General features: G+C 48.0%; 1 protein-coding gene across 10 annotated transcripts in view; it reads left to right on the plus strand.

The window, feature by feature from the left end:
- The window catches only part of BCL2L1 (BCL2 like 1), a 61,535-nt gene that overhangs the window by 342 nt on the left and 38,214 nt on the right, over window positions 1-22,979 (plus strand). For 2 of the 10 annotated variants that reach the window (XM_025398966.1, XM_025398974.1), the window contains exons 1-2: window positions 9-1,045; window positions 1,312-2,005. In XM_025398966.1, the coding sequence (XP_025254751.1) occupies window positions 1,442-2,005 (564 nt within the window). In that variant the 5' untranslated portion in view covers window positions 9-1,045; window positions 1,312-1,441. Of the gene's footprint in view, window positions 1-8; window positions 1,050-1,107; window positions 1,244-1,311; window positions 2,006-22,979 lie in introns of those variants that run through there. The other 8 variants (XM_025398969.1, XM_025398970.1, XM_025398968.1 and 5 more) reach the window with 6 other exon arrangements.

A 22,979-nucleotide genomic window follows, 5' to 3' on the forward strand; every position in this document is an offset into this window, starting at 1 on the left:
TAGGCTCGCTCATTGGCGGCGCTGGGGAGGACCGCCGGGGGCGAGGCCCCTCCTCCTAGAAAGGTCTAGGGGGCGCCCCCGGGGGAGGGCGGTTACTTAGCAACGGGGCGGTGGCTCGGCGGGTACCGGGCCTAGTGAGCGCGAGAAGCCGCGAGGCCGCAGCCGGCCCACCCTGGGCTCCGGAGAGGTGCAGCTCCCGGCCCCGGAGCCCTCCCGGGGGCGCCAGGAAGCCACTTTGGGCCTGTCCCCAGGAAAACGTGGTCTCAGCTGTGGGGCCGTCGAGCAGGCCTCGACCCCTCTTCCTGACCTGAGGAGAGGCCCAGCGCCTCACCCTCACCCAGTCTTTGTGCAGGGCGCCGGCGGCCATTGTGTCCGGGCGGGGAATGGAGGAGCCGGCAATTCCCCACCGCCACGTTCAGGGCCTTTGGGGAATTCAAAGAAAACCAGCGGCATTTGTGGGGGGTCTCCGGCCTTCAACCTCCCAGACAGGCCTGGGGGTGGCCTTCCCAAAGTCAGATCGCAGATCCGAGGCAGTTTCCCCCTCCCTGCGTCCCTCACCGAAACCTTGAACCCCATTGAGAAGTCCCTTCAGGGTTTCGGACGCCTCCACCTCACCCTGGGCTGGTACTTAAATAGAAAAAAGAAAGGAAAAAAAAAAACCAACTAAATCCATACCAGCCACCTCCGGGAGAGTTCTCCTGGCTCCCAGTAGGAGGCGGAGAGCCAAGGGGCGTGCAAGAGCGAGGGGGCTGGGCTCCCGGGTGGCAGGAGGCCGCGGCTGCGGAGCGGCCGCCCTCGATCCGGGCGATGGAGGAGGAAGCAAGCGAGGGGGCTGGTTCCTGAGCTTCGCAATTCCTGTGTCGCCTTCTGGGCTCCCAGCCTGCCAGGTCGCATGATCCCTCCGGCCGGAGCTGGGTTTTTTGCCAGCCGCCGCGAGGCCGGCTGAGTTACCGGCATCCCCGCAGCCACCTCCTCTCCCGACCTGTGATACAAAAGATCTTCCGGGGGCTGCACCTGCCTGCCTTTGCCTAAGGCGGATTTGAATGTAGGTGGTGCGGGGGAGGGGGAGTGAGGGGGGGACTGCCCAAGGGGTGACTTTCCGAGGAAGGCATTTCGGAGAAGAGGGGGGTAGAAAAGGCTGGTGGGAGATTCAGAGTCCACTGGTGCTTTCGATTTGACTTAATTGAAGTATCTTGGAACCTAGACCCAGACCTTCGTAAGACCCACAAAGAAACCAGTTCTGGTACCTGGAGGGGGAATGGGATGTTTAGGGTAAGTGGTATGCATATTAATTTTTTTTTTTTCCTAAAGCTCTTTCTCTCCCTTCAGAATCTTATCTTGGCTTTGGATCTTAGAAGAGAATCACTAACCAGAGACCAGACTCAGTGAGTGAGCAGGTGTTTTGGACAATGGACTGGTTGAGCCCATCCCTATTATAAAAATGTCTCAGAGCAACCGGGAGCTGGTGGTTGACTTTCTCTCCTACAAGCTTTCCCAGAAAGGATACAGCTGGAGTCAATTTAGTGATGTGGAAGAGAACAGGACTGAGGCCCCAGAAGGGACTGAATCGGAGATGGAGACCCCCAGTGCCATCAATGGCAACCCATCCTGGCACCTGGTGGACAGCCCCGCGGTGAATGGAGCCACTGGCCACAGCAGCAGTTTGGATGCCCGGGAGGTGATCCCCATGGCAGCAGTAAAGCAAGCGCTGAGGGAGGCAGGCGACGAGTTTGAACTGCGGTACCGGCGGGCGTTCAGTGACCTGACATCCCAGCTCCACATCACCCCAGGGACAGCATATCAGAGCTTTGAACAGGTAGTGAATGAACTCTTCCGGGATGGGGTAAACTGGGGTCGCATTGTGGCCTTTTTCTCCTTCGGCGGGGCACTGTGCGTGGAAAGCGTAGACAAGGAGATGCAGGTATTGGTGAGTCGGATCGCAGCTTGGATGGCCACTTACCTGAATGACCACCTAGAGCCTTGGATCCAGGAGAACGGCGGCTGGGTAAGAACCAAGCCCCTTGTGTGTCCCTTTCCTTTGGCCTCTGGTCAGAGATCCCCAACTGCCCTTCTTCTGTATCTCTTTCTGTTAGGTTGGGTGATTGTTGGAGACATTGATAGTTGAGGAAACCTGACCTCATTTCACGACAAGAGGTTAACTCCCTGGAAATACAAATGACCCGGTGCTTCAGAGATCAGGCATCTTTTACCCTGGTCACCCCCATGACTCCACTATTCCATACTTGTGTTCCAGTTTCTTAGCAAAGAAAACTATAGCCTATGTGTTCATTAAGTCCCAAACCTGTGAGGGTAGGAAGTTAGTTTGGTGTTTCCCTTACCGTATACAATGGTTCACACACAGAAGGGTGATGAGTATCAGTGACCCACAGACCTCTCCATCTGTTCCCCCAAGGGGTCTCAGTCCTATCCTGGGCTTCTCTTCTCCAAATCAAGTTCCCTTTATTTCAAAGTTTCCGTGTAAGGCACTCTTCTCTCAGACTAGGGCATGGCCACAGGCAGGAGTTCCCACTGGGTTGAATGGCTGAGAATTGTCAGATTTTGGGGCAGTGTAGGCTGTGCAGATTGTGTTTGCACTGCGCCCCCTAAGTTCATTTCCCCCAAAGTGTGTGACTTTCTGCATGGTTGCCTTGTTTGTGGAGCACTTGATGTGTCACACATTAAGCCCGGGGACTTTGCACCTCGTTGCCTGGGGTCGGTTGGGGAGCTCCAGCTGCTCTGCCTGTTACTTTCCGGCCAGAGCCCTGGGGCCTCTTCCCCAAGCACTGTTTGCTGGCAAAGCAAGAACCCAGTCTTTGGGGCTCTGTGGGACATTGAGATTTAGTAACAGACTTCAGATGCAGGTATAAGTCCCTGTCTTAAAACTCTGTCATGTATCTAGCTCCGTCATATAACTAGCTGTGTGACTTTGGACAGGCTGGGTTACTTTCTCAAGGCTTAGTTTCTTCCACTAAAAATGTGGCAAGCTCTCCTTGACTTACAGAGTATTGTAAATCTTGGCAATAATGTGAGCACAGTGACCAACACCAGCAAATTCCCTTTCCAGGGAGGGAGAGTTCTCCTGCTCATCACTGAGCCAGGATGAGGTGGTGGTGAAAGCTTCTTCACCAGTGGTCACTGTGGGCAAGTTTTGCTCTTCAGTGAACTCAGACCTGGTTTCTTGCTTATTTCCTTACCTAGGGGAGGTGCAAGGTTTATGAGAGGTATTCTATCCCTTCAGAATATGCAGAAAAGCAACAAGCTGTGGAAAATAAGTCATCCATTGAAGGAGCTGAGGTGGAAGGGGACATGCACCATGGACTCAGGAATGTCAAGAATGCACTGTCTATAGGCTGGGCCTAGGGCGTGGCAGGCACTTCACTTTACCACTGAGCAAGAGACCAGAATTTGCCCTGGAACCCCACCCCCTCATTTCCCATTTCTTTGCAACTTCAACTCTTCTGTGCCACCTCTTCTAAAAGGCAAGGGGGTCAAGTCAATAGAGGTCAGATAACTGGGGTGGGGTCAGAGGAGGTAAAGGTGGTGGGTTCTCTTGAGCTAAGGCTGACTAGACTTGAAAGCCATTCTGTAAATGAACTCCCTGGGGGGATAAATGATTAAATAGTTCCTGTTGGTTTGTGCAGTGACCTCTCCTGTTCCCTCCTGCTTTGAATTCTCTTTTGGGGCAAATATTTGTTCAGTTGATTACAGGAGGGACAGGATTCCAGTACTGCAGACACACCCTCTGAGGCATCTCCAAGTGGGGATTGAGGCCACTTGCCCACTTTGCCTGACTATTGTCTTTGGCCAGTGGTCCTAATACCAGGTGGGTTGTTGCCAGCTATAAACAAAAGGCAGTCTGGGAGAGGTGCCTGGTCTGCTAGCCAGCCTCTGCAGAGGGCTACCCCTACCAGAGAATTGCCAGCTGCCCAGTGGTGCATATGAAAGAGGTCTTAGACACAGCAGCTCTGGGCAAGTTTATTAGATCTCCATTGGATTGAAATTCCATCTTCCATCTCTTTGCTTAAGAATTGTCAGAGCCCGTTGGACAACATACCACATGTCACTTCCTCTTGGTGAACAGAGGGGATGTGTGTGGAAGAGCTAGTTATGTCAAAACCATTTCTGAGCATGCATCCTCTCCCTGAGGCCAGGGAGTAAAGAACATTTGACTCAGGATCCTTTGAGCCTGGGTAGAAGGTACCCGCCTTCCTCTCAGGTACTGTCCTGTTCCAAGCTGCACCACCTGGCTACTGTGGTGGCATCGGGTAATTATCCTGGAGGCTGCAGCTGGGAGATCCTTGGGGGTAGGAGTTATGGGCTGTTCTCCTCAGGGCTGTGTTCTAAATTTAGCATCCCTACAGGAAAGGGGAAGGAAATTAGTCTTTATTGAGTACCTGTTAAGTACTAGGCACTGTGTTAGGTCCTCTATTTATGCAACCAGTATTTCTTGAGCATCTACTGTGAAGCTGGCAGTGTTCCAGGTGCCGGCCATAAGCCACACATGGTACCTTCCTTCATGGAAATGGCATGCTGTTTCATATATTCTACAGTAACCTTCCAAGGTAGGTGAGTTTATTCCCAGTGAAGCTCTTTGTGGCTAAGTGACTGACCCCAGGTATTCCTCAGCCGGTTAAGTGTCTGAATGAGAATTTACACTGAGGTTGGCATAACTCTAAAGCCTAAACACTTTTCATCCTATCAAGTTGTCCAGGGAGTAATAAAGTGACCCAGACAGGCTGACCCAGAAAGCCAGAGATGCTATTGGGCCAAGCAAACCATGCCTGTCAAGGTGCTCACTCTGGACTGATAACTGGCTTTGTTCAGGTAGTTATGGGAAGGATAGTTGGCAGTAGCAGGTTCCCAGAGGCATGTTGGTAGCCTCAGATTCTGGCACTGCTAAAACTCAGACATGGCAGGTTTCAAGTGGGCATCAGGGTTTTGCCCAGAGTGAGCTGCTTATTAATTTTTTCATTGCTTTTTTTTTTTGAGATGGAGTCTGGCTCTGTCGCCAGGCTGGAGTGCAGTGGCGCCATCTTGGCTGACTGCAATTTCCGCCTCCCAGGTTCAAGCGATTCCCCTGTATCAGCCTCCCCAGTAGCTGGCACTACACGCACGTGCCATCATGCCTGGCTTATTTTTTGTATTTTAGTAGAGATGGGGTTTCACCATGTTGGCCAGGCTGGTCTCGAACTCCTGACCTCAGGTGATCTGCCTGCCTTGGCCTCTCAAAGTGCTGGGATTACAGGCTTGAGCTGCCGCGCCAGGCCAATTTTTTCTTTTTCTTTTCTTTTTTCTGATTTTTTTGAGACGGAGTTTCACTCTTGTTGCCTAGGCTGGAGTGCAGTGGCGCAATCTTGGCTCACTGCAGCTTCCGCCTCCCCGATTCAAGCGATTCTCCTGCCTCAGCCTCCCAAGTAGCTGGGATTACAGGCGTGCGCCACCACACCTGGCTAATTTTGTATTTTTAGTAGAGACGGGGTTTCTCCATGTTGGTCAAGCTGGTCTCAAACTCCTGACCTCAGGTGATCCACCTGCCTCAGCCTCCCAAAGTGCCAGGATTACAGGCATGAACCACCTTGCTTGGCTCCGGCCAATTTTTTCATTGTTAAAACCCTCTCAGGCCCTGCCAATAGATGACAGCTGTGTGCGTGTGGAGAGAAGGTGGCCTGGCCCAGGTATCTCCACTTAGTGGTGGAGTGATGCTTCAGGGACTGAAAGTATAGACCCTTAGCCAGATTATTGCCTGCCTGGAGTCACCTGATGAAATGCTGAACCTGTTCGGCTTTCTTGTCCTCCGCCTGTAAAATGGAATAATGATAGCCAGCTTCCATAGCTTGACTCTAGTAAAGGATCTAGCACAAAAGCCCATCCCCTGCCATAATTGTAGGGTGGAAACCCTTTAATGAATGGGCAGCTTCCCTCAGAGAACTGACTCTTCCCCCTAGAGTTTCTCCTTAAGAAACAAAGTCCCTGTGATACTCACCTGGAATGTTGTATACAGGACCTTCCCCAAAGGGACACAAGTGTTTCTGGTGCTTTCCAATGGGAATGTGGGAAAGGACCCAGGTGGGCCTGGCCACTTTGGGATTGCTGTTCCTGAAGAAATCCTTTAGCCTGATAGAAACGTCATTGTTGGGAGCAATGAACAGTGTAGCGGGGCAGAAAACATAACTTGGCCTTTTTTAAGCTGTATGGCTCAGTAGTCTGAGTTTCTGTAGATCTCTTATTGCCTAATCTGCCTTCTTCAGATGGATGTATGCTTAGTTGAAGCACCTCAGCCCTTTGCAGATAGTGGCAGTTCTGCGGTTTTCTTGGGGAAACCCCATTAGAAACCCCAAATGTGGAAATTTTTAGTAATCTCATTCGGGTCCCAAAATGAAGTAGAAGTGTCTCAGGGGCTCCCCCTTGAAACACCTACTTCTTCTGAGTGTACATTTGAGGTTACTCTTAAAATTCTCTAACCATCACAGGGTTTTCCAGACTTCCTAGGAATAATTTCCCCAGTAGCCCCACAGAGCCCTTTAGCTTCTGTCGAAAATTACCCAGGTATTTTTTCAGGGGGCTCCAATGGAACCTGGAGAGTTTTCTTGACTTTTGTATGGGTGTCCCCAGATTTGTTTGGGCTGCATGAAGCAGCAGTTGTTATCTCTGTCCCTTTCCTCAGCAGATATCTGTCCTGAGGCCAGTGGGCTTGAGAGTCCTCCTCTGTGTCCGACCTCCCTGATTTTGCCAGTGCCCTCAACCTTCCATCATGGGGCTTTCTTTAAGCAACTGTGGTTTTGCCTGAGTTTAATGTGGATAGACATAGGGGTAATTCCCAGTGTACTGCTTTTCTACAGAAGCATAGTCTCCTACTGCCTTAATTAAGCAGGGGCCCTGTCCCCATCCTAACCTCCAACCTAATTACACAGAGTCCTCCCTAAGGACTCCCTCTTTTTTCTTTGAAGGAGTCACTCTGCTCCTGGATCTTCTTCTCTTCAGCCCCTCTATCTAGCAGTCTGTCTTCCTTGTTCCCAGTTGGCCAACCTGAGTCAGACAATCTCACTGGGTCTTTTTGTTTAGCCTGGGAAGAGAAGACCCAGGAGAATATGATCACCAGCTTCACATATCTGAAGGAAGAAGGACTGAGTCTTTTTTATTTTTATTTTTTGAGACAGAGTCTTGCTGTGTCGCCCAGGCTGAAGTTCAGTGGCGCAATCTCAGCTCACTACAAGCTCCGCCTCCCGGGTTCACGCCATTCTCCTGCCTCAGCCTCCGGAGTAGCTGGGACTACAGGCGCCCGCCACCGTGCCTGGCTAATTTTTTTTTTTTTTTTGTATTTTTTTTTTTAGTAGAGACAGGGTTTCACTGTGTTAGCCAGATGATCTGGATCTCCTGACCTCCTGATCCACCCGCCTTGGCCTCCCAAATTGCTGGAATTACAGGCGTGAACTGCCGTGCCCAGCCCCAGGACTGAGTCCTTTTTTTATTGGTGTGGTACCTGGCAAAACTTGGATAAATGAAAAGAAGTTAACAGTTGGTAGAGCTTAAATTATGTGCAGAGAAGACATTTCTAACAGATTTACTCTCTCCTACATTTAGGAGCTCCTCAGGGTGGAGGCCACATCTTGGCCATGCTTGTTTCCTCAGCTCTGAGCAGAGGCCTTGGGCATAGCAGATATCGAATGAAAGAGAAACCCAGTAAATTTCTGAAAAAACAGACCGTTATCAAGCCAGAGTAACAATCATGGGAGTGGCTATTTACCTAATAATTCATTCATTGAGTCAAACAATGTTTACTGAGCTCCTACTGTGTACCAGGCAGTCTTAAGATACTGGGAGTATGGCAGTAAACAAAAGTAAACAAAACTAAGTTTCTGTCCTCATGGAGCTCACATTCCAATGAGGAGTGATAAGCAATAAATATATAATTACATGTTTATATCAGATGATTGTACATGCTATGAAGAAAATAAAGCAGGTTGGGACATACGGCATGTCTAGCAAGGGAGGGTGGGGCTGTAGTTTTAAAAGAGTGATCAAAGAAGGTGTAAGGGAGAAAAAATGGTTTTCCTCTACCCTTCTAGGTCCTTTGGCTGGGCTGAGAATTAAATTAACATAGATTAGCTGGAGGAAAAAAAAATTTAATTACATAGGTATACACGGGAGTCCTACAAAATATGAGGCTCAAAGAAGGGTCAGATAATTGAAGCTTATATAGCTACAGGAAAGAATGTGGGACTTGGGACTTCTGCCATAACCCGTTATGGCAGGGTAAAGGAAAGAGTTGGTGGTGGTGTGGTCCCAGCTACTGTTGAGGGGGTGTACTGAACTGGGAGGATCACTTGAGCCTGGGAGGCGGAGGTTGCAGTGAGCCGAGATCACGCCACTGCACTCCAGCCTGGGTGACAGAGCAAGACCCTGTCTCAAAAAATAAATAAATAAATAAAAAGTCTATCTGGTAATAAAATTTGTCTGGAGCAATCCTCTTCCTAATACAGATACTTTTACTAGTGTAGATTTCCTTTTTAGATGTGAATTTCTTTTACAAAAGGACAGCTTTTCGGAGCTACTCTTATGTCTGCAGTTTCTCAGAATAACCAGCTCAAAATATGCCGAAGAAGTGTATTTTTGGGGTGGCATATTCTGTTTTCCTACAGTCATATTTTGGGATAGTATGTCCTGAGTCCCAACAAAAGTATTACCTAAAGGTGATATTTGAGCCAAGAGCTGAATGAGGTAAGGCGGTGGCTGATGTAGGTACCCTACAGCAAAGGGTGTTTAAAGCAGAGGGAATGGACTCAGGAGGGAGCATGCTTGACATTTTCAAGGATGAACAAGAAGGTCAATGTGGCTGGAGAAGAAACAGCAAAGGGGAAAAGGGTAGAAGGTGGGGAGGGAATGGTTGAGGAGAGGGTGGAGAGGCAGGTGGGGGCCAGATCGCGTAGAACAATACAGACCATGATGAGGATTTGGCTTTGGTGGAATGAGAGGCCAAAAGATTTGGAGTGGGGGTGATATGGTCTCTATTCTTAAGGGTGGCAACAGGGAGCCCAGTGAAGAGGCTGGTGCAATTGCCAGGTGAAAAAGAATGGTGGCTTGGACCTAGAGATGGAGGTGCAGCTAGAGGGGTACTGGAGAATAAGACCAGGCTTGCACATGGTATATTGATGGGTCCAGCCACCCTGGAAACCATATTTTTCAACTACTTGGAGGTCCTAGAAGTTAAGTAAGCTAGATGTTCTTGGGGAATAGTTCTCTCCAAATGTGATATCCTGATTAATGGTCCTCTTCCACTCCAACAGTATTTCTGTCTGAGTAAATGCAATTTGTCTGAGTTCAGTTCCCAACTCATCCATGTCTACCTATGCAAGCTTCTTTTACCTCTCTGATTCTTGGGACAAATAATAATACCTGCCTCACAGATGGTGATGGTAAAAACACAGTGAGGTGTATCTGAGATGCATAGAGCCTGGAGCCATGTTGGTATCATTATTCTTATTATCTTTACCACAGAACACATGTCAGAGACCCATTCACAGAATCTTGAGCATCCACTCTCCTTTTTCTAAACACCATAGTGACCCATGGGCACATCTCAGAGCAGGCCCTTCTAGCGTTTCTGTTGTAGTGGGAGCTCCATAGTGTTTGTGTGCAATGGTGGTATGAGCACTGGTCGTAGACAGTATAGGAATGCTGGTTCTCTCTATCCTTAGACCTTGTGGCAGATTCCACCATTATGGCATATTTCACATTAGTTATATTTTAAAATGTCTCTCTCCTGTTGACAGGTATGTCAGCACCTTAACTAAACCCAGTGTCAAGGCAGGCTAGTTTATCACTGAGCCCACAATAGTGATACCCTATATTTATGTAACACCTTACAGCTTCCAAAGCACTTTCAGATCAACCTTGCCTTTTTTATCCTTATAACCACCCAGAGAGTTGAGCAGGAAGGATGCCATCTCCGTTTCAAAGGAGAGGAATCAGGTGAGAAAGATGAATTGACTTGCCCAAGGTTACATCAGGAGGAAGAGGCAGTTTTTGGACTTTGAAATTGGAAGTTGACTACTAGCTTGCTGTTTGACCTTGGGCAAGTCTTTTAACTTGTAAATGGCTATAATAATGGCACCTTTTTCTGAAGATTGCGTGAATTAATTCATGCCTTAGGGCTTTCATGGCATCCTAGGGCTCTTCACTCACATCATCTGGCTTCTTTTTTATTACATATTGATTTTTGAAATTGTGTTTTTGTATGAAGAAACTACCTTTGGGACCGTGTGCTATTTTGTTTCATCCCTGATGAGACTCTCGGGCCAAGCTTGAGCCTTACAGCAAACTCTGAGCCACACAGCTTTTTGGGCAGCCTCCAGTGCTCCCCTCGGAACTGGAGGTTTTTCTCCAGCTCTTCAGGAAATGCCATTGCGATGACTTCCATGGACTGCTTCCTGTCCCAGCCCTGTCGGCAAGAGTGTGGAAACTGGAAAGCAATGTCCCTAGAGATCCGCCCCCTGAAAACTACTTTTTTTGGACATGTCCCTACCTTTCCTCTTGTCAATTACTTTCTTTGCTCCCTACGCTTTCCTCCTTCACCCGGCTTCTCCCTCCAGCTGTGATCATCCCTTCAAGATTTAGAAAATGCCTTTCTACTTGGTTCTGCCAGGCCATTTCCCCCTACCCTAGGCTAGGCTGTGAGGGAGGTCGGTTAGAATTCCTGGGTTCTCGGTCTCCTTGGCTCCATCACCCATTAGCAGTTTCAGTCCTGGACTTCCCCTGGAGATGTATTAAACCTGTTGCTTGCAGTGCCCTGTGTCATCCATTAACCCTGAGTTCCCATAGGAGTTTCCACCCCACCCCTGCATAGGATGGGATTCTTAAGATATATCTCGAGGTTTGGCACATATAAATCCTGCCTCTTGGAAATTGATGATAGAGGGTGGAGTGAAACAGAGCCTGCCTTCCCCTCCCCCAGTCACCTTTGAGGAGGAAGCTAGAAGGTTGAAAACCTTGTTGGACAATCATCTGAGGAATGGGAGCTGGCCTGGGAGGGGATTGGAACGCACTCAACTATGCCTCAGATCCTTTGTTCCTCTCTTGAAAGGGAAACATTCCCCTCCCTCCTCCCTGGCCACACACACACATACACACGTGCCTTTGTTCCCTCGAGTCAGGCAGGGATAGGAACACAGTGTCCCTTCCAAGGAGCCTGACTCGCTCGCTTCCCTAGGGACTGGTCTGGTCAGTGGGACTGGGATATTTGCTTAGGAACCCCCAGCCTCATGTCCTTTCCATAGAGTCTCTGAGGCTAAGAACTTGCCTACAAACAGCTGAGACTTCTCTGTAATTATTTCGTGGGATACCCATGTCCCAGGATAAACAGTTCCTCCCTCTTACTCCAGTTGGTGATTAATATTATTGTTAACATTACTATTAATAGTATCTAACACTTATTGAGTGCTTACTCTATGCCAGCCATTGTTCAAAGTGCTTTATATGTATTAATAGATTTCATTCTCACAGTAGCACTCTGAAGGTGGGTTCTATTATCTCTGTTTCACATGTGAGGAAACTGAGGTACAGAGAGGTTAAGCAACTTACGCAAAGTAGCAGAGTTAGTAAGTAGCAAAGCCTGCGAGGGTAGCTTTCAACCTCCCCCTTTTAAACACTCCACTGTGTTCCCTCATCCAGTTCACTATTGTCTAGATGACTGCTGGCATTCATCCAGTGCTCACTATGTGACAGCCTTTACTGACACCATCTCCGTTACTATCTCAACAACCTTATCATTATAGGACACTGAGATTTGGGAGGGCTTATAGTTAGCCAGAGGCAGAGTCAGGATTTGAAACCAGGTCTCTCTTACTCTAAAGCCTGTCCCTTTTATCTGCAATCCTTACAAACCTTGCAAAGTAGGTGTTGTTACCTTCATTTTATGGTTGAGAAAATTGAGGCTCGGAGAAAAGTGATGTGCCCAGAGCTTCAGAGGCTAGTACCAAGAAGAGCTGGGATTCACACTCTATTGCCTTAGTAGTCTGTATTGTCATGATTTTTCTTTTTATGTGCTTGATAATACTTTTAATTTACCAAACTCCTTTTATAAGTTATTTCCCAGTGAAGTAGGTGAGGTGGGTATGTTCAGCACTGTTTCTAGAGAGGAAACTAAGATAAGGGGTCTTGTCCCACAGTAAATAGCAGCATCAGACTTAGAATTCATGTTCTGGCTTTTAACACAGTATTATCGATACTGTCTGCCTCTCCTAAAGCTGGATATGTGGCTTGGAGCTGTCCTTGGAGTTTCATTTCTTTTGTTAAATCAGCAAATACTGACAAATGCTTTGTAATGTGCTAAATGCTAGTGATACTGTGGTTATTGCGGTAACTGGAACTGAGTCCCATCCCTCAATGGTCTGTTCCCATAGTCCACACCTTGGGTCTTGCTGGTGGTGGTCGTCTGCCATCTGAATCAGTCTACATGCGCCATCCATCCTTCTCCTCAGCTCCCAGACACACCAGGCAAGATTCATTATAGTTGATATGTATTAATCACCTTCAACACATACATAGACAAAACTCTGGCCTCACATTTGAGACAGCTTGACTCCTTGCTGGTGGCATAACACAAAGCAAATCAGCTTCAAATTCTCATCCATAAGCCTGAAAGAATAATGCCAAGCCACCAGAGTAAGTGAGGCATGAATGAGAAAGTGAAATGTAAGTGTGTTTTTTGGTAATAATAACAGGTACTATGTGTTGAGTAGTTACTTGCTCTGTGCCAGGTGCTGTGTTTATGCCCTTGATATAATCGTCTTACTTGGTTCTCACAAATGCTCTCCTGTGAAGATGGAGAATCTAGGGTTCAGAGAGGCTCCCTAATGTGTCCACAGTAACAGATCTTATAAGAGGCAGAGCTGGGTCTTACACTCAGATGTGTCTGATGCAAAAGCCTATAAGCGTCATTGGTTCTTGCAAGCCCAGACTGGCTTATTTTACCCTGACTACCTGGCTCAGGGCCTGCGGTTGGGTGGGGACTTGGCCAGGGCTTGCTCAATGAACATGAAGGGTTGTTATTATTAGATACAGGTTAGGCTACAAAAAAAGTTTCTGCCCCTAAGGAAGCAAACTCATTTGAAGCAGTAGAAATAGACCCCAAACACTTGGTGAATGGCTTGAGGCAAACTGTGCCAAACCTGTGGAGTAAACTCCAAAAGCAGAAGAGGTTGAGTCCACCTGACTGCATTGCTGGGCCCTGGGCCTCTGCCAAGTGGGCCCACTTCCACCATCAACTACTCAGTTGATTACTGGGCCCAGAGGCCTCTACCCTCAGCCTATATCATCAATCTGCACCCTTTCCCTAGCCAACTGCATTGCCAATCCAGACTCTCTTCTGCACCAACAGTGGAAAGGGTTAGGAAGGAGAGAGGTCACTGGCAGCTTGAATAATCATAGCTTTCTCAGCACCAAGCTTTGTACAGTTCCCACTGAGGCCTCAGTTTTCTCATCTGTAAAATGGGGATAATACTAATCTCTTAATGAAGATGATAGTAATCTCTTCCTTATAGGCTTGCTGTTTTTCCTCTGCCTGTATCACTCATCCTATAGATCTGATCAGGGCTCTCTCTTTATCATTGAGGTATCAACTCAGGTATCACCTCCCTAGAGGCCACCATGGTTATACATTTACCATCTGCTTCCTGTAGTAAAACATAAGCTCTCAGAGTACAGGGGCTTTATCCTGTCTTCTTCATCCCCAGCATCTAGCAGAGTGCTTGGTACATAGGAGGCATTCAGCAAATATTTGTTGAATGAGTAAGTGGCTGTGTAGACCACCTCACACAGTGTCTGACATACTCAGTCAATGTTAGGCATTGCCATGTCTTAGGAAGATGTGGACCATGATGGGTTTAAATAGATGAAAAGAATGTAACAAGAGCAGGCTATGGTTGGGCGTGGTGGCTCACACCTGTAACCTCAGCACTTTGGGAAACTGAGGCAGGTAGATCACTTGAGATCAGGAGTTCAAGCCTAGCCCGGCCAATATGACAAAACCTTGTCTCTTCTTTTTTTCTTTTTTCTCTTTTTTTTTTTTTTTTTTTTGAGACGGAGTCTTGCTCCTGCTCAGTCGCCCAGGCTGGAGGGCAGTGGCACAATCTCGGCTCACCGCAAGCTCTGCCTCCCGGTTTCACACCATTCTCCTGCCTCAGCCTCCCAAGTAGCTGGGACTACAGGTGCCCGCCACCACACCCGGCTAATTTTTTTTGTATTTTTAGTAGAGATGGGGTTTCACTGTGTTAGCCAGGATGGTCTCGATCTCCTGACCTCGTGATCCACCCACCTCGGCCTCCCAAAGTGCTGGGATTACAGGCGTGGGCCACCGCGCCCGCCTCATGTCTTCTAAAAATACAAAAATTAGCAGGGCGTGGTGGCCGGCACCCATAATCCCAGCTACTTGGGAGGCTGAGGCAGGAGAATCACTTGAGGCTGGGAGGTGGAGGTTGCAGTGAGCTGAGCTCATGCCATTGCACTCCAGCTTGGGCGACAGAGGGAGACTGCCACACACACACACACACACACACACACACACACACACACACACAAGATCAGGCTAGTCACGCGCGCGCACACACACACACAGACGAGCAGGCCAGATGGGTAAGAACCACCCAGACAGAACACCCAGGGTGGAGTATGCATGAAGCATTTGGGAGATGATGAGGAGGCAGACTGGCTAGAGCCGAAGACAGTCTGTGTCAGCAAAAAAGCTGGTCAGGGAAAAAAGCAGGTGGCTGATGACAGAGCCCTCTGGACAGAGGGATGGGGATGGTTGATGGTAGAGGTGGGCCCAATGGGGAGAGGCCCAGAGCATCTGTGGGATGCAGTCAGGTCTCCAGTAACCCCTGGGAAAAAGAATTTCTTGCCAGCCAGGGCTCAGCAGGCAGAGCTGCAGAGAGAGAAAAGCCAGAGGCACCTGCAACCTGCAGATCAGGTAAGCTGCCCTGGTTGTTATTTTGGGACTCAGGGCCAGGTGCAGATTCAAAGGATTGATTGAAGCCTTTTGGCAACTTTGGCCTCAGCAGGGTAAACATCACCTGTCTCCTGCCACCTGCAGTGACAGTGCCAGGAAGGGTACCCTAGGTAGGCCCAAAGGGGCCTAACTTTCTTGCTGCCCTGGTGGAGCAAGAAATATCTTCCAGGAGAGGCCAATCCTTCCCTGCCCCACAGCTCCTTCTCTGAAAAGCTCAGGTGGCAATCAGGTACCTCCTGTCCAAGAGGCCCCCATGGTTCTGGCCCAAGGAAGGTAGGGGCGGGGCACTGGGAGCCGTTGACAGCTGGGCTCAGCTGGGGGGAGGGGTCAGTTTGGCAGCAGGTGCAGATTTCAGGGAGGGTGGGGCCTAAAGGGAAGTAGGGATCTTGGTAGGCTGCAAAATTTTCCTCCCCATCCCCCAGCCACAGCTGGCTTCTCCAGGAACCTGATGACCTAGTTACAATGCTTAGAAATTGTCAGCTTAGCTTGCAGTTCAGGGCTTTGCCAGTCTCTCCTCTCTGAGGCTTCTTGGGTCCAAAAGGTGCCTTGGCATTTCCCCAACGGGGTTCCATGTGAATGACACACGCCATATCACATGTACAGGCTTCTTGCCCAGAGGAGGAAAGAGCCAGTAAGGCTGCTGCTTCTTCCTTTGTGTGTGCCCCCAACCCCAGGGATAAAATACTCCCATGCCCTTGCCCCCTTCCGTTTCTTTCTAGAGGGTTAGTGAGTGACAAATAGGAGGTCATAAACTTCTTCCCTTGAGGGTCAACAAAGAGGGCCAGACCCTTGTTGTTCTGAGGATAGATTGAGCACATCTAACCATTCTTTCCTTACCTCCCCATCTCAGTGTGATGTTAAAACCTGATGGAAAGGGGTTAGGAAAATTCTCCTGGGGGCTCTGGAGGCCCCCCACTCTCTCAGGCAGCAGCTGCTCCTGGTATTCCTGGTGTCTGCCTTGCCTCCTTGGGAGAAATTCCATCGTTGTTAAGAGTCAGGTATGAAATTTGACAAACCAGTGTTGAGTTGGTGAGTCTCACTTGCTTAATAGTTATCCTTGGCAAATACTTAATCTTTCCCAGCCTTAGTTTCCTCATGTATGAAAAAGAGATAACCATATACAGTGCTTTTCTTTCTTTTTTTTTTTTTTTTTGAGACAGTTTCACTCTTATTGCCAAGGCTGGAGTGCAATGGTGTGACCTCGGCTCACCACAACCTTTGCCTCCCAGGTTCAAGCGATTCTCCTGCCTCAGCCTCCCGAGCAGCTGGGATTACAGGCATGCGCCACCACGCCCAGCTAATTTTGTATTTTTATTTTTTTTATTTTTTTTATTTTTTTTTGAGGCGGAGTCTTCACTCTGTCCCCCAGGCTGGAGTGCAGTGGCACCATCTCGGCTCACTGCAAGCTCCGCCTCCCGGGTTCGCGCCATTCTCCTGCCTCAGCCTCCCGAGTAGCTGGGACTACAGGCGCCCGCCACCGCGCCCGGCTAATTTTTTTTGTATTTTAGTAGAGACGGGGTTTCACCTTGTTAGCCAGGATGGTCTCGATCTCCTGACCTCGTGATCCGCCCGCCTCGGCCTCCCAAAGTGCAGGGATTACAGGCGTGAGCCACCGCGCCCGGCTAATTTTGTATTTTTAGTAGAGACAGGGTTTCTCCTTGTTGATCAGGCTGGTCTTTAACTCCTGACCTCAGGTGATTCTTCCGCCTCAGCCTCCCAAAGTGTTGGGATTACAGGCGTGAGCCACCGCACCCCGCCTACAGTGCTTTTCTTGAAACACTCTTGAGAGCATGAAACAGTTGAAAAGATACATGGAGCACTTACCAAGGAGCCCAGCATATAGTAATTACTTAGTATAACAAGCTACTATTATTACTGTTATTGTCACATTGCAATCACTGGTAAGCAAATTGTTGTCATTGCTGTTGTCCAAGAGTGAATTTTTAGGCTGACAGAATATGTGGATATCTTTGGACCAAGTGTTTAGAGATTTTAAGGTACCTGAAGCTTGGGGCCTTGGCTCACAACCTTGTCCCCTACCTTCTCTACAAGGACCCCAAATCATACCTTGTACACAGTAGAGGTTTGGCTAGTGTTGTTGACTAGGCATTTGGCAATGGGCCATATTTTGTTTTATCTTCCCAGGGACCTCGTTGTTTGTTGACTTAGTAGAAGACTTAATGAGTTAAATATTTAAAGTGTGTAGGAGCATGCCTGGCACACAGTAGGTGTTTGACACGTGTTTGAATGCTAAAACATGGCATTGTGGGAACTCTGGAGTTTTTCCAGGATGGCCCCACTCACTCCTTGTTTGCTCTGTGGCCTCAAGCCTCTTGCCCAAGCTCTGCCTGTTGCCTCACATGTTGAAGAAAGATAACACCCGCCTTGCCTCCCTCATGGGCTAGCAGGGAGGCCCAAAGAGATGATAGATGAAAAAGCACTTTGAGAACTATAAATATTTGGTCTTGTTGCTACTCCTTGACTAAAGTCACAGCCATAGCTGTGTCATTCATTCATTCATTCAGTCAACAAGGATTTTTTGCGTGGAAGCAATATCTTATCACTTAACTGGCTTCATGAATTTAGACAAGTTACTTTCCCTCTGTAAACCTGAAGATCTATAAAATGGAAGTAATACTCATTTCAGAAGTTGTTGGGAGAAAGACTAAATGAGGTGCTCTGAGCTTATTGAGGATAAAAACTGTGTCTTATTCACTCTTAACAGCTACTGCTGGGCCTAGTACTTGGTGGCTGAGTGTTTAGTGACTGGGTTAATAAACATTCCTAATAATTAATGGTATATGTAAAGTGCACTTACACAGTGCCTAGTACAGAGTAAAAGCTCACCAAATGCTGAGTCTTTCCCTTTTCTCTCTCTATGAGGCTTGAGGTGCCTTGATGCAGCCATGGGTTGCCTTCTGCAGTCAAATTACCAGGCAAGGCCAGACTCTGAATATGACTCAGATGTGAAGTTGAAATGAGTATTAACACCTAGCTCCAGGAGGTCCTTACCTGCCTAGGCTGGACTTCAGTGTGGGGGTTCTGAACTATCCAGGATCAGGGCTGCTTAAACATAAAATCCAGACCCATAGTATATCTCTGATGACCCATGCTTATCTCTGATCCAGAACAACTGCCTCTTGTTCTACCCACTCTCCATCTGCTACTCCAAAGAATTTCCCTTTGCTCACAGCACCCACGTTCAATTGGAGCCCTAGGGGTTACCATGTCAGGGAAGTCCCAGAGAGTCACTCAGCAATAGCCCTTTGGGGCAAGGTCCAGAGAGGGAGCCCAATTCTAAGGCTCAGTGTCTCCTGGGACTAGGTCAAGCAGCAGGTGCACACATGAGGCCCTGTGGCTGGTGGCTGAGTGATGAAACTGAGAGATGTGTAGGACCAGACAAGAAGTCAACCTAGAGGAAACTGCCTGCCTGTTCATGCAGGTGTTTGGACACCTGGGGAAACTTTCTGGGTCTGATTTAGTGGTGCTAGTGTAGGTTCCATATTAGTATCCCAGGCCCCAGTGAGGGAAACCTATGGAACTCCCAGCACTTTTAAACCCTTCTCAGATCCCTTTAGGGTGAAAGAGAGGCCCCCTCCTCTGGGTTCTACAGCATCTACAGCTGGAAACTCCAGGGACAATGACATAATAACCATAGCTCCCTTTATAAAGTCTCTGCTGTGTGTTAGGCACTGTGCTGGGGGTCTTTATGAAAAGGGGATCATTTTGTTATTGGAAGTATGGGCTCTGGAATCAGACAGAGTTGAGTTTGAATCTGGTGTCTATTCCATATCAGCTGTTAGATCTTGGGTGCATTCCTTTCCGTTTCTGAGTCTCAGTCCCCCTATCTGAAAAATGGGGATAATAATAATACTTCATAGGGTTTTTGTAAGGATTTAAGAACCTTTTGTAAGGATGTATGTAAGATCATACAGTACAGGTATTAAGGTAATTTTAGTAATAGTTAACATTATGGAGCACTTGCACTTAAGCGTTTTATATGAGATAGTTCGTTGAATTCTCAAAATAGTACCACTCAGGTAGGTTCTCTTATTATTGCTATAGAGAAGTTAAGGAAGTTGTTCAAAGATGCACAGCCAGTAAGTGGTAAAACCATGATTTGAACCCAGGTAGTCTGGCTCCAAAGCCAACTTGTCCTACCTCTGGATAAGGAAGGCCCTAGTAAATGTTGCTGTTATAACTGTTGTATCCAACATTGTAGTCGTCTCTGGTTTTTGGTCTATCCACTGAATTCTGAGCTCAGTGAAGACTAGAAACCCGTTTAATCACCTTGCACCCCTAGAGACCAACATAAAACTCATTAATACTCATAGAACTCATTAATATTTGCTTAATGACTGAGAATATTCTCTTTAGTAATCAATCAGTAACTCTTTATCGACCATTTCCTGTAGGCTAGCTTTGAACTAAATCCTAGGAGGAATGCAAAGTACAGCTATGCCTTTGTAAACGGAAGATTGGGTGTGTGCGTTGGGGGTGGGGAGTGCATTCCAGAGAACACTGTGTCATTGGCAGAAACTTCCACACAGGAGGCAGAAACAATACAGGTGGTTTGAGGATGTTTTCCAAGAAGGGATTCCCACCCCTCCCTGAGGGAGTCACTTCCTCCATCTCCTGCAGAACAAGGTGACACAGATTCCCTACTCTGGCCAAGGGCAAGGAACCACTCTAAGCTCTTTAGTCACTCTAATCCAGAATCTGTGTCTTTATTGCTCAGGCAACCAGTTCATGGGAGCCTAGAATGACAGGGGAAAAGTCAGAAGATTGGAGCTGGGAGGGGACCTTAGAAAATCATTCTTGCCCAATACTCCAGCCAAAGTGGTCTTCTAAAAAGCAACTTCAGGCCGGGCGTGGTGGCTCATGCCTGTAATCTCAGCACTTTGGGAGGCCAAGGTGGGTGGATCATGAGGGGAGTTCAAGACCAGCCTGGCCAAGATGGTGAAACCCTGTCTCTGTTAAAAATACAAAAATTAGCCGGGCGTGGTGCATGCCTGTAATCCCAGCTACTCAGGAGGCTGAAGCAGAAGAATCGCTTGAACCTGGGAGGCGTAGGTTGCAGCGAGCTGAGATCAGGCCACTGCACTCCAGCCTGGGTGACAGAGAGAGACTCTGTCTCAAAAAAAAAAAAAAAATTTAGGGCTGGGTGCAGTGGGAGGCTGAGCTGGGTGGATCACCTGAGGTCAGGAGTTTGAGACCAGCCTGACCAATATGGTGAAACCCCATCTCTACTAAAATTATAAAATTTAGCCAGGTGTGGTGGCGTGGGCCTGTAGATGCTGTAGAACCCAGCTACTTGGAGACCGAGGCAGGAGAATCGCTTGAACCTGGGAGGCAGAGGTTGCAATGAGCCGAGATCACACCGCTGCACTCCAGCCTGGGTGACAGAGCAAGACTCGTCTCAAAAAAAAAAAAAAAAAAAAAAAATTCAGGGCTGGGCTCAGTGACTCATGCCTATAATCCCAGCACTTTGGGAGGCCAAGACAGGCGAAATCACCTGAGAGCAGGAGTTCGAGACCAGGCTGTCCAGCATGGTGAAACCCCGTGTCTACTAAAAATAAAAAAAAAAAAATTAGCCGGGTGTGGTGGTGCATGCCTGTGATCTCAGCTACTCTGGAGGCTGAGGCAGGAGTATCACTTGAATCCAGGAGGCGGAGGTTGCAGTGAGTCGAGATTGCACCACTGCACGCCAGCCTGGGCAACAGAGTGAGACTCTTGTCTCAAAAATAAAAATAAAATAAAAATAAAACCAAGTTCAGGCCAGGTGTGATGGCTCTCGCCTGTAATCCCAGCACTTTGGGAGGCCAAGGCAGATGGATCACCTGAGGTAATGAGTTCGAGACCAGCCTGGCCAACATGATGCAACTCTATCTCTACTAAAAATACAAAAAATTAACCAGGAGCAGTGGCTCACACCTGTAATCCCAGCGTATCGAGAGGCCAAGGCGGGTGATCACCTGAGGTAACGAGTTCCAGACCAGCCTGACCAATGTGGTGAAACCCCATCTCTACTAAAAATACAAATTTAGCCGGGCATGGTGGCGCATGCCTATGATCCCAGCTACCTGGGAGGCTGAGGCAGGAGAATCACTTGAACCCAGGAGGTGGAGGTTGCAGTGAGCCAAGATTGCACCATTGCACTCCAGCCTGGGCAACAAGAGTGAAACTCTGTCTCAAAAAATTTAATAAAATAAAAACCAAGTTCAGATCTTACTGCACTTTTGCTTACAACCCTCCAAGTGGTCTTCCACTGTAGTTAGAATAAAACCCAGACTTTTTTTTTTTTTGAGATGGAGTCTCGCCCTGTCGCCCAGGCTGGAGTGTAGTGGCGTAATTTCGGCTCACTGCAAACTCCGCCTCCCGGGTTCAAGCGATTCTCCTGCCTCAACCTCCTGAGTAGCTGGGATTAAAGGTGCCCACTGGCCTGGCACAGTGGCTCACCTCTGTAATCTCAGCACTTTGGGAGGCTGAGGCGGGCAAATCACCTGAGGTTGGGAGTTCGAGACCAGCCTGACCAACATGGAGAAACCCGTCTCTACTAAAAATACAAAATTAGCCGGGCTTGGTGGCACATGTCTGTAATCTCAGCTACTCAGGAGGCTGAGGCAGGAGAATCGCTTGAACCTGGGAGGCGGAGGTTGCAGTGAACTGAGATCACACCATTACACTCCACCCTGGGCAACAAGAGCAAAACTCCGTCTCAAAGAATAAAAAATAAAAATAAAAAAATAAAGGCACCTGCCATCACGCCCAGCTAATTTTTGTATTTTTAGTTGAGACAGGGTTTCACCATGATGTCCAGGCTGGTCTCAAACTCCTGACCTCATGATCTGCCCGCCTCAGCCTCCCAAAGTGTTGGGATTACAGCTGTGATCCACTGCACTCAGCAAAACCCAGACTTCTTACCAACCTCTGAGGCCTGTGTGATCTGGTCCTGGCTGCCCCTCCATCATTCCGTCTCTCCCTTACTCCACTCAAACCATATAGGTTCCTTGCTGCTCCTGGATCCTGGCGTAACTTCTTCCTGCCCAAGGGCCTTTGTAGTTGCTCTTCACTCTGCCTGGAATGTTCTGCCCCTAGTATTTCCTTTCTGAGTCCTACATTGGGTTCAGCTTGCTGGCCACCTCCTCTGAGAGACTTTCCTTGGCCTTCAGTTTAAAGTAGCCATGCTACTTCTAAATTCCTCTCCAGTCTTCTTGTAGTTTTGTCATAACAACAACCTGTACCTGGAATTTTCTTTTTGTTTGTTTACTTGTTTTTGTCTGTCTCTTCTATTAGAATATAAACCCCATGATTATAGGGAGTTCGGCTTGTTCATCATTGTATCTCCAGTGTCTGCAGCTGTTCTTTGCAGGTAGTAAACATTCAGTGAATAGTTTTTGAATAAATGATTAAACAAATGAAGAAAACCTAAGACATGAAAAAACTGAGGCCCAGAGAAGAGAAGCTAATGAGAATTAATAGTGTTCTTTCATCCTACTTTTGAATGCTTATTAAGTGCCAAGCACTGTATTCAGTGATTTACATGCATTATTTTTGCCACTTATTCTTAACTGTTATAATGAGTTGTTTGGAACATCATTTTTTATATATACCACTGTACCACTTAGAAAAAGAGTACCACTGGACCAACTCTTATTTTTTATTGGAACCTTGCTCTGTTTTACAAAGAGTTGGAAGCAACTTAGGAAAATTCATACAACCAAAAGGATAATGTAGCTAAGGGAGTCAGGTGAAAGGAAAATATGGGTAAGAAGACAAGAGCCGGCCGGGCGCGGTGGCTCAAGCCTGTAATCCCAGCACTTTGGGAGGCCGAGACGGGCGGATCACAAGGTCAGGAGATCGAGACCATCCTGGCTAACACGGCGAAACCCCGTCTCTACTAAAAACACAAAAAATTAGCCTCCCGAGTAGCTGGGACCACAGGTGCCGCCACCTCGCCCGGCTAATTTTTTGGAAT

The sequence above is a fragment of the Theropithecus gelada genome, chromosome 10 (assembly GCF_003255815.1).
Source record: "Theropithecus gelada isolate Dixy chromosome 10, Tgel_1.0, whole genome shotgun sequence".
Classification (NCBI taxonomy): domain Eukaryota; kingdom Metazoa; phylum Chordata; class Mammalia; order Primates; family Cercopithecidae; genus Theropithecus; species Theropithecus gelada.